The following is a 12,023-nucleotide window of genomic DNA, read 5'->3' as shown; positions in this document are numbered from 1 at the left end:
TTGTTATTTTTTTTTTGTAGGAATTCAGCTCCTTGTCCGCTGATTGCCCTGTGCGTTATGCACATTGTTTTGAAGATGATACGCTGTTTTACTGGGAGCCAGTGTAGTGTTTTTAGGGCCGGGGTGATGTGGTCTCTTCTGGATAGTTTGAGGAGTAGTCTGGCTGCAGTGTTTTGGATCCGTTGTAGCTTCTTCAGTAGGTATTCGGTATACCGAGGTAGAGGCTGTTTGCATAGTCGATACTTGACATGATGAGGCCGACGATGGTGAGTGTTTTGTGTGTGAAGGAGAGGAAAGGTAGTATTTTTCTTGCTGTGTGGAGGAGGAAGAAGCATTTCTTGACTGTTGCGTTTATTTGCGGTTCTAAGGTTAGGGTGTTGTCCATCAGGACTCCCAGATTTTTTACTACCTTAGATGGTGATGGTATAGATCCCATTTCCGTTGGCCACGGGATGGCGGTTTCCTTCTCTTGGTCTTTGGATATGATCATGATTTCTGTTTTTCCTGGGTTGATTTTCAGGTTGTTGGCATTCATCCAGTTGAAGACTTCTTTTAGACAGTCTGTTAGGTTTGAATGATCGGCTTGGGTGTCTTCGATCTTGTAGATGATTTGAGTGTCGTCTGCATAGTTGTAGCATTTGATGTTGCGTTTCTTGAAGATTCTGATTACAGGGGTTTGGTAGATGTTGAAGTACAATGGAGATAGTGAGGCTCCTTGTGGTACTCCAGTCGTTGACTCGTGGGGTGGATTTGAAGGGTTTGATGCAGACTGTTTCAGTTCTGTCTGCTAGGAATGATTTAGTCCAGCGTAGCGCTGTGTCTGTTATGCCTATGTCTTCTAGTCTTTTGGTTAGGGTGTCATGGCTAACTGTGTCGAAGGCTGCTGAGAGGTCGAGCAGGATAAGGGCAGATGTTGTGTTGGAGTCTGCGTTTGTTTTTAGGTCATCCCAGATGGATAGTAGTGCTGTTTCTGTACCTCATGTGGGTCTGAAGCCGACTTGAGCTTGGTCTAGCAGGTGGTGTTCTTCAACGTATTCTTGGGTTAGTTTGTATACGTAGGTTTCGAGGAGTTTGGCTGGGTAGGGGATGTTGGAGATTGGTCTGTAGTTGGAGAGGTCATCTACGTCCCCGCTTGTGTTTTTCAGAAGTGGTTTGATGTAAGCCGATTTGAAGATCCTTGGTACTGTCCCTGTTGCCAGTGATAGATTTAGAAGGTTTCTGAAGTATTCTGCTGGTGTTCCTTGTCCGAGGATTGATTTGTAGATGTCCGGGGGGCAGGGATCCATCGGTGAGCCCGCTTTCTTGCTGTGTTTTATTAGCATTGCGAATGCCTCTGCTGATATTTGAGGGTAGTTATTGAGTTTGTGCTGCGGTTCTGATTTGGGTTCGTTTGGTTGTAAGTCGCTGCTGGTTGGTCTCTGTTGGATGGTTTGTCAGATGTCATTGATCTTCTTTTTGAAGTGGTCTGCAAGGTTGTTGCATAGTTTCTCCGAGGGCGTTGGGGTGTTGTCACAGCCTGGTGGGTTTCTCATTTCTTTAATGATACGGAACATTTCTTTTTGTGTGTTGGTGGCATTTGTGATTCTGTCATCATAATGCTTTCTCTTTGCCTTTTGAATTTCCTTCTTGTATGCGCGAATGTGCTTCTGGAACATTGTTTTTTTGTCTGGATTGTAATCTTTCCTCCATTCCGTTTCCATCTTTTTGTTTTCCTTTTTCATGGTGCTTAGTAGTGGGGTAAACCATTTTGCCATTGCTCTTTTTTTTTGATGGTGTGAATGGTTTTTCTGGGGCCCTCTTGTCGATTGTATCTGCAATCCATTTGTGTAGTATCTCCGCTTTCCCGTCTAGGTCAGCTAGGTCTAGTTCTGTTGTTGAGGGCTTGGTTAACTCCAGTTGTTCGAATAGGTTGCCTTTTTTGACGTCTTTCCAGTTTCTTTTTGTGGTGGCTGTGAGTTTGGGAGGTTGGATGTAGACTTGAGTAGGCAGAGTGATTACGAATGGGATGATGAGATGGTCACTCCACAGTATTTGTATCGGCGGTGCCATGGTGATGAGTTTCCTCTGCGAATATTGCGTCCAAGGTGTGTCCTGCCGAGTGAGTTGCCCCTTTTACTAGTTGTCGTAGTTTCATGGTGGCGCGTTGTTCAATCAGTGAGTTTTGGGAGTTGGCAGGCATGACTGTCTTCGAACCAGATGTTGAAATCCCCCAGTATGATTAGGTGTTCGTGGTTGATGGCTATGTTGGTTATGGCTTCTATGAAGTTGTCGACGAAGAATCCATCATAAGTTGGGGGTCTGTACACCAGGATGAATGTTATGATGGTTTTTGGGCTAGTTGTTGGGTGTATGACCATGGACTCGCAGTTGGGGATGTTGAGTGGTTCGTCTGTTCTTATTGTTAGCTGCTCTTTAAATGCTATTGCGATGCCTCCTCCTTTTCTGTTTTTCCTGTTTATTTGAAGGCATTTAAAGTTTGCTGGGAGGCAGCTTTGGAGTGTGATTTTGTAGTCGTCCAGCCAAGTTTCTGTGATGAAGAGGATGTCGATGCCGTTGTCGTCGAGTAGGTCGAAGATCTCTGTAGAGTGTTTTGACATGGATCTTGCATTTATTAGATTGCAGTGGAGTTTAGAGGTGTAGCTTGGTTTGCCTTTTTTGTTAGGGTCGTTTTCTGATCTTGTTCAGGAGCAGGTTTCGGGTTGTCAGCGTTCTCAAGTAGTACTTCTAGGTTTAGCCTAGGGTTTTTGTTTTCATCTGGTTCGTCTTCCAGGGGACATGGTTGTGGGTTGGGGGTTCTTCTTGCTTTGGTGATGTATGGTGTTATCGCTTCAGTTGTGCGCATGTTGTATCTGGTGGAGTTTGTCATTCTTCGTGATGTTGGTAGGTTGTTCAGTGTAGTTGGTTTTGGCGTCGCGTTGTTTCGATCTGGTGAGTAGGGCTCAGTGAGGTATGGAGTTAGGTAAAGGGATTTGTCTCTTCTTTCAGTGTTGGTCCGATCTTTGAACCTGTCTGTGGGGGTGTGTTCTGTTGCGGTTCTTAGTTGAAGTTTCGGGGTGTTTGTTCTTTCTTCTCTTCTTTCCCTCTGGGTGGGTCGTTTGCGCGGCATTGTACGATTCTGAGTTGTTTTAGTTTAGTTGTTGTCTTGGTCGGGGTGTAAGGGTGGAGTTAAGGGTTGTATAGTTATGTAGTTGGGTTCTAACAGTGGCTCTCTTTAGTCTCCGTCTCCCTTAGCGACAATGCAGATTTGGGCACGGCGGCCCTGCTAGGTTTGAGACACCTGTATAGTGTGGGAGTGGCCTATCAGTGCAGTTTGGAGAACAGACAATGCACTTTGGGCACGGCGGCCCAGCTAAATTTGAGGCAACTGTGTAGAGGGAGAGGGGCCTATCAATGCAGTTTGGGGGGCAGACAATGTAATTTGGGCGCGGTGGCCCTGCTAAGTTTGAGACACCTGTATAGTGGGAGAAAAGCCTATCAGTGCAGTCTGGAGAACAGACAATGCAATTTGGGCACGGCGGCCCTTTTATCTGCTAAGTTTGAGAGACACCTGTATAGTGGGAGAGAGGCCCGTCAATGGAGCTTGGCGAACAGACAGTGCAATTTGGGCAAGGCGGCCTTCTATCTGTTACGTTTGAGAGACACCTGTATAGTGTGGGAGTGGCCTACTAGTGCAGTTTGGAGAACAGACAATACACTTTGGGCACGGCGGCCCTGCTAAGTTTGAGACACCTGTATGGTGGGAGAAAAGCCTATCAGTGCAGTTTGGAGAGCAGGCAATGCAAATTGGGCACGGCGGCCCTGCTAGGTTTGAGACACCCGTACGGTGTGGGAGTGGCCTATCAGTGCAGTTTGGAGAACCGACAATACACTTTGGGTACGGCGGCCCTGCTAAGTTTGAGACACCTGTATAGTGGGAGAAAAGCCCATCAATGCAGTTTGAAGAACGGACAATACACTTTGGGCAGGGCGGCCCTGCTAAGTTTGAGACACCTGTATAGTGGGAGAAAAGCTCATCAATGCAGTTTGGAGAACAGACAATACACTTTGGGCACGGCGGCCCTGCTAAGTTTGAGACACCTGTATAGTGGGAGAAAAGCCCATCAATGCAGTTTGGAGAACAGACAATACACTTTGGGCACGGCGGCCCTGCTAAGTTTGAGACACCTGTGTAGTGGGAGAAAAGCCCATCAATGCAGTTTGGAGAACAGACAATACACTTTGGGCACGGCGGCCCTGCTAAGTTTGAGACACCTGTATAGTGGGAGAAAAGCCCATCAATGCAGTTTGGAGAATAGACAATGCAATTTGGGCGCGGCGGCCCTTAGTTTGGGGCAACGGGGTTAGGTATCTGGTGTAAAGCTGTACCTCTCCCAACCCCGGCCCTCCTACCTTACTGGTCCTTGTAGTCGCTGGTTGACGGCTGGTCACTGGGGTGGCTTCCCCTGCAGACACCTGCTGACACTTCCTGGAGTTGCCTCTGTTGGAGTCGCCCTTGGCCTCGGGGCCCTTAGCCGCTGGGGGCTGCCGGGCAAAATGGAGGTCGGGGGCCGCAAGCACTCACCTGCCGATGATTTTTAGGAGGCAGTGGGCGCCTGCAGCGCGGGTCGCTAGACCCTGGGCCCGGAAGCCCAGTAACCAATCACGGGCGGTGGGCGGGTTGGGAGGCGGGAGGGAGCAGGGACACGCTCGGGGAAGGGATGCGGGATGCGGTGGGAAGGGGGGGTCAGCGGGGCAAAATGGAGGTCGGGGGCCGCAAGCACTCACCTGCCGATGATTTTTTAGGAGGCAGTGGGCGCCTGCAGCGCGGGTCGCTAGTGAAAGTATGTGAAAGTAAACGGACAACGCTTGCTTGTTAATTCATCTGAGCTTAAAACTGTGAATTTTCTTTGGAAGGCGTTATAGCGCTGAAGGCCATAGAATGCCAGCTTCTGCCTACTTATCAAAATGTAAATTTCATTAAACTAGTTGATAAAAAGCATTTTGATACTAAAAGATTTTTATAATTACCATGCACTAGAAAATAGTTCACTGTACTAAGTTTAGGTTTTCCTCAACATTGGCATATGGCCATGAGCAGAGCCGGAACCAGGATTTTGGCTTGAGCATGTTTGGGATTTCCTTCCTAGCGAGGACCATTATGAATCCTCGCACTGGTACCCCACGCCCCTCTGTGGTCACTAGCTGTTGTGTAGTGATATCTGAAGCTTGTCGAATTTCTGTCTGTGCGGCTTCTACTGACTGCTCCTGCTTTTTCTGCAGGGTTTCCTCCTGGTACAGGCATGGCGTCCATAGTCTTGCATCTTCTGGATGTGAACGACAACGGACCGGAGCCCCATCCTCGCACTTTCACAGTCTGCACCGAGAATGCAGAGGCTCAGATGTTGGCCATTGTTGACCTGGACCGGCCTCCGAACACCTTTCCTTTCCGAGCAGAACTAATGCACGAGTCTGCGGCAAGCTGGGCAGCGGAAATGAACGAAAAAGGTACTTGGTTGGGATAGGGCTGCATGACAGCCGTCTTGCTTCTATTCTTCCCCCCAAAACCCCATCTGCATTTATGTTAATACTTTATGGCAGGCATTCTTTCACGTCCTCGTGGCTTGCACTTTGACAAATGTTTCTCTTCTGGTTACTCTGACAAACCAGCTATTTGCATTCTGCCATCATTGTGTAGTCCTGTCGTATTCGGCAGCTCGGGTGCATAGCTGGACGGAGGTGGGGCCCTCTGACAGTGTCCCACTGCATTTAGGGCAACCTTTGCTCATTTTAAGATATTTTCTATTTTTTATTTGAAGGAATATTTGTAAGGCTTCTCCAATGGCACTTGAAGCGGGGAACTTCCAGGTTACTTGTAATTCATGCAAGGGCTTGCTTTGGCAGACTTTTTTGCGATCATGGCTTGGCACAGTGGGGGGGGGGGGTCCCTGGAATCCATAGAGTATGACTTGGCTGGATTTGGTTCTTGGCTCTGGTAAAATTACTGACCTACGTCAGCAGAAGCGTTGTTGCCATAGTGCATGGTCTGCCTTTCTTCCATTGGTGCTGTCTGCAGTAAGCCCAGACCAATCGTGGCAGTCTACCATTTATGTGCTGTCCATACACGCTGGAAAATAGTTTTGCCCACTTGCTTGAATGTGGTTGAACTGCTTTAGACACTTTACTGCCCAAAGTATAAGTATGTCAAAAGGGTATCATTGTCCCCAATTCTGAGCAAGATTAACTTCAGGCATTGCTTACCTGCTTTTATTTTGTGGATTCAGCCAATGCAGTGACTTGGAGGGGGCGTTCTAGAATTCTGTTTTAGCAGGTTTTAAGATTGACTTGAATATCGTACATAATTATCATCTTGGTTAAATTTTTATTTTGAAACCTGTATGCTGTACTATTCTGCATGTGCTCTTTTATGGGACGTTTTGATACTAAAATATTTATTTCAGTTGAATAGTGACCCATGACCTGAGCGGTTAGTTTAGTTGGTGCAGGTTTTTCTTAAGTGACTTGGGAGCCCTAAAATCTCAATTTCTCATGACTCGCGACCCACTGGAAGAACACTTTTTTGTGCTGCAGATCTTTTTTGACACCATTGTTTTCCATAGTCCTAAAGTGGGGTCGACATCTGGGTGTCTTAAGCAGTCTGTAATATCTCTGTTCCACATACATGCCACAAGTTCCAATTTTATTGGGAGTAAATATCAATGAAAAACAAATGCAACTCGAGTTGGTTGAGGTGCCAGATGCGAATTCTCCTGCCTTCTATTTTTCTACTAAGAACGGAACATTGGGTGGAGCAAGCGATCTGATTTTTATTCCGCTCTGGGCACATGGGTTGGAATGAGTGACGTGGAAAGAAATCTGGAAATAGAACTATCCCATAGCCAGTTATGGAATGCTGCTAAGGCTTCACAGGCGGAGGCAGTATTTTAAACATGCTGTATTGTTGCACCCTACTTTTTGGCATTGGGTGGCTTTTTTTCCCTTAAACAATGGTTTAGCTATGCCCTTCTTGGGCATTAAGGAACAGATATCAGAGCAGCAGGGAACTTGAACGGTTACAATTTCAAATGGTTCAGTGGCCAAAGCGGGGCCTCAATTGATTGTGAACTGCAAGTCTGTGTCGGCCTTCTTGGTGCGTTTGTGTGTAGCTTCCACTGCTGTTTGTTGCTTGGATTGCAGTTGACATGCTGCCAGTTACTTTCATTCCAAACATTGTGGCTTCTTCTGACTTAAGTGTGCTACTAGTGAGGTTTCGTAATTCAGACGTCGTAGTCTATGAATTTAAGTTTTTCATATTTTGTGTTTTTTTTCTAAAGCTTGACTGTCATTGAAAAGCACCTGGAGTGGTCGACACATGGTGGGAAATGATTCTTGGTGTTTGACTAAATTAAAACTGGTCAAAGTCTTGCCTGCATTATGGGCCAGGACAATGGTCTATAGGGGTATGTCAAATATCTTCCATGTTGGTTAATCTAGTTCAAGCCAGATGTGGTCATTTGTCACCCCATATGTTGAAGACTTATTGCAATCATCTAACAAGTAATGGGTTTAGGTTAAGAATATCATTTATAGAACTGAACATGGTCTATAATGACTGTAAAGAATGTGATTATTTTATTTATTTTTTTACAAGTTTGTTTGACGTTGCCCATTGTGAGATATGCGTAAACTGTGCCAAGTGCACACCCCTTGCATCCAAAAACAAAACCCTATTGCTCCAAGAGATGTCTGTAATGTTTGGATCTGGGAATACTTTTGGCCAATTATGCTGCAGCGTAGGAGTGTGGAGGCGGGCACAGATTTATTCTGGACCAGCAATCCCACTAGAATGCTTTCACACATTCGTGATCATGATTTCTGCAGTGTTAATCCTGGTTTAGCTAGGAGTAGTTTGTGTTGGTTTTTAAGCCTGTATGATCTATTGCGAAGCAAAATATAGTGCCCTTCGGACTAAGCCTAGATTGCAAATAAGTTTAACATGACCTAATTCCCCTTTGATCCAAGTTCACCCTGCTCACCACCCTTGGCATAAGAGAACTGCGGCTCAGACCGGTGTGAGCGTAAAAGAAAAGGCTTATATTATACCTAGAGTAATGCAAGAAGCTCACAAGAGGCCCAGTCGCCCTTAACTCTAAAGCCACCACCCTGAGTATTCTCATGTGTTGATGCCCACTGAGCAGCCATGTGGCTGGTAGTGGGTTGGTGGGGGGGGGACATGGGGCAGTCTGACGCTAGCCAAGTGACTGAATTTATTCTGGATTGTAGTAGTGCCTAGGAGAGGATAAAGTGCTGTTATTAGGCCATGTATCTAAGGCGTTTTGGGGCAGAAAAGCACTTGGTCATGTGTTTTTCCTGGTGTCGATGGTCGGTTAGTCATTGCTGCTCTACCTCTAGAAGTACATGAATGAACAGTCCTTGATACTGGTAGGTTCAGTTTAAAAGTGCACCTAGATTTCGGATAGGTCCCACTCCAGCCATCGTATATGTGAAGCACATCAATTTCACCATTTTACAACTTGTTCATCCAATTCCAGATTTTAGAACTCATCTTAATAGACGTTGATGCCATATTATATATGTGAGACCTGAATTTAAACCTCCAACCCAACCTCCTGGTGGAAAAGTGGTTTGAAGTGGTGATTAACCTCCGGCAAATATCATAATCGAATGGTTGACCACCTCATTTTTCATTGACTAAAACTTGAGCCTAGTCAGTATAACATTTCAGAGTTCTTGGTTGTGGATTGGTGGGATTAACTGATAACCCTCAAATGTGCAACTGCAGTTGTGATCATGTCGACCTGGATACAATGTATCAATCATATTTTCATAGAAAGCCATTCAGGGGTGGGGGGGCCATTAACCTTTTCCCATGGGTCATGCTTTATATTAAATATGTAGTTCAAATCGTGATTTTTACTGCACTGTTAAGCAATATTCTGATTGACCCCCTTCTGAAATTGCTTTGGTGAAGGTATTTTTGTTCCGTCTGGATGAGTTGACAAAAATCCATAAAATCATGCAGTATTCTTTGGCTGTATTGTGAAGGACCAAAATGGAACACTGGTAAATGAGTGCTCTTTCCCAGTAATGTCAGAGAATACACAAGCCACATCTGCTTTGCTTATGTCCGTGGCATTGGATCAGGTGGTTGTACTCTTCAAACACCATACTCTAGCCGTGATCATGGTTGCCATCTACTAATTTGGTTCCATAATAGTGTGAACGAAAGCTAAAGATTCCTAAGCTAAAACTTAACACCTCTTAAATCGATACTTCTAATGGTCTGAAAATGAGAATGTTGATTTAGCTCCTCTTAAAATTCACCTTCAACTTTTGAGGGGTTAGCCTTTTTGCTGAAACAGTGCAATTACATTGAGTGCGTGTGGAGGGCAGTTTGTTTTTTACAGTAGTTTTATTTCCTCTGAGGGCACATACATGATTAAGTACATGCTAAAACTAGTCCATGAAAGGTGTATAGTATGCATCTTTTATCACAAAATCTGACTGCCGTGCTTATCCTGTACATAAAAAGAGGTACTTTCCCAAGCAGTATATTTTGACTCTTCCTAGGGTAATTACTGCACATTTTCACTTGGTCATAGTGGTTTCCATCAACTCTGGCATGATGGCTAAAAACCAAAAATGTCATGTCTGAAGTAAACGTAGCTGGTCTCAATGCTACGTTTATCAGACTGCAGGTACCTAATCCCATCGTCTGTAAGCACCCCATATGCAAGTTGGGCTAGACGAGCAATTGGTGAAATCCAAATTTGAGGTTGCCCTGTAAATGTCATGCTGTAACACTGTTTCTGATGTTTGTGAATCTGCTTAGAATCACATGCTGTGCATAAAGTCTGGCATCAAGTGGCAATCGTGAAGTATTAGATCTTTCCTTCGAAGATACCTGGGCTTGATTGTAACACTATCCGTGACGTTTATGTAGTGTACCCAAAATCCTTCGTGCCTCATGGTCCCACCAGTGTTTTTCCACCTTTCTAGATGTTTGCTTAATGCAGAGCTTGTTCCAGAGTATATATTGCTATTGATTTGCTTGGCGATTTATCACCAGGCATTTGCACGATGGCTGCCTTGACAACCGCTCAACATCCTCTTAACGGCTGATCTTGCTTCGCCAACTCGACAGCTACTCTTCTCTGCCTTCGCCCTCAGGCTTGGCCTTAAGTAGGGAGAGTGGGAACATATTTCTATTGACTTTCTTCTGAGAATGGCTCTTCTTTGCCCCTCCATTTTCTTTGTTTGGCTGCCTTTTTTCTCTGGTATGGCGCAAACGCCTTTACAATTTTTGTCTGACTTGTAACCGCAAATTCCCCTGGAAGGACCCTCTATTGCAATCGGTGCCTCCCTTTTGACCACGAGTGGTGTTGCAAGGCCTGTAAACTTTTTAATTCCAAAATCCTAGAAGACAGGCGCACCAAGCAGTGGGCGGCCTATGCCATGGTGGGCGGCCTATGCCATGCTGGGCGAGTCACTCTACAGCCCCCGCCTTGGATGAAGAGTCCATTGGCCACCATGCCTCCCCATTAGGCTGCCTTAGATGCAATTGAGGAATCTGAATCCTCCATGTCCATCCCAAATAAGCAGACTGCTGGCAAGTGCGATAGGACTATACACCCCAGTGACCAGGACACACACCACACTTCTAAACATAAGCACACAATCCCCACGCCTCACTCAATGGACTTGTCAAGGAAGCCATTGACTCCTCTATGCCCGTCAAACTTCAAGGCCTACAAATTTTGTGGTTTGGAGCCTGCTGCGCTGCCACCTGCACAAGGCATTAAGACTTCATCCTTACTGGGCCCTTCACATAAAATCTTCAGCCCTCTGTGCGGTAGAGTTGAAAGACTCTCCCTAGGGAAGAGTTTTATACAGAACAATGGAGTGTAGTCAATGATTTCTACGCATTAATTTTGTCAGAGCAAGTTCTAGTTGGGTTTAAAATCCAAGTTGGGGTGAAGAATTGGGTGGGTTTGGGGGTTAGATGTTTGTCTAGGTCTTTAAGCGTCTTATGTGTTTATATACTTGTATGTGTAATTTTGTAGTTAGTCAGATTATAATTGAGTTTGGGGTCGGTTTTAAGATACAATCTAACTCAAACGGGATAACAGCATCTCAAAGACGTTGCCAAAATACTTGATCATAAATATCAATGCAGTATCATGATTCCGAGCAAGAAATCGTAAACTTATAACCTCTACCAATTAGCTAAAAAGGACTAACAAAATAGGTTGAGTAAAAACAATCATACCTGTGAAGTAAATAAAAATGTTGTATGAAGACAGTAATGCAGCTGAAATTAATGAAATAAACAAATGTTAGACAAAAGGATCAATGTGGACGTGAGGAATAAAGTGGATAACCACTGTCAAGTAACCCAAACAACTAGATATTAATTAACATTAAAACAAATAGCAATGTAGGATTAATGCACGAAGTGAATGGCGCGGATAAAGTAGGTGGAGTGGATGAGTGCATTGAACTAATGAGTGCGCTGTAGAGAGGAGTGTAGAGCGGATGAGTCTAGAGAGCGGACATGTGCGTAGTCCAGATGGCTGATACAAATGGCTTTGAGCGCCTGAAATGGTCGTAAATGCATAGAACAGTCTGAGTACATGGAACGGATGGCGTACATGGAACCTTTTGGAGTGAGCTTGACCGCAAGCACCTAAGATAAACCACCTTATCACAGCTCCACGCTTGCTCTCTTCCTTTCACCAACACTCATCTAGAACGCAGCGATACTATGAAACTATTCGGTATAGCTGTTCTCATACCATCATTCTGCCTCATACTTCCCATCACCCTATCTAAACACTGCTGGTTATACACCTTCCAGCCTAGGCGTTCTCCTCGGGCCTGACACAGCCAGTATCGGTCTGGATAACAACCTGCCAGAACGAAAACATACTATTGATCTCTCAACCACCACACCTACCACTAAGAAGCGGCTATCGCACCAATACCCACCAGCTGCACACTTATCTGGCGCTCACACGTGCCTTTGG

At 45.2% G+C, this 12,023-nt stretch overlaps 1 protein-coding gene across 1 annotated transcript in view; it reads left to right on the top strand.

Moving 5' to 3' along the window:
- The window catches only part of LOC138524981 (B-cadherin-like), a 247,145-nt gene that overhangs the window by 212,848 nt on the left and 22,274 nt on the right, over nt 1-12,023 (top strand). Inside the window, exon 12 of the mRNA XM_069635550.1 lies at nt 5,260-5,484. Coding sequence (XP_069491651.1) covers nt 5,260-5,484 — 225 coding nt within the window. The remainder of the gene's footprint in view (nt 1-5,259; nt 5,485-12,023) is intronic.

This window comes from Ambystoma mexicanum, chromosome 1q, assembly GCF_040938575.1.
Source record: "Ambystoma mexicanum isolate Mex_15411 chromosome 1q, UKY_AmexF1_1, whole genome shotgun sequence".
Lineage (NCBI taxonomy): Eukaryota > Metazoa > Chordata > Amphibia > Caudata > Ambystomatidae > Ambystoma > Ambystoma mexicanum.
This window is presented reverse-complemented; position numbering and strand designations above follow the sequence as displayed.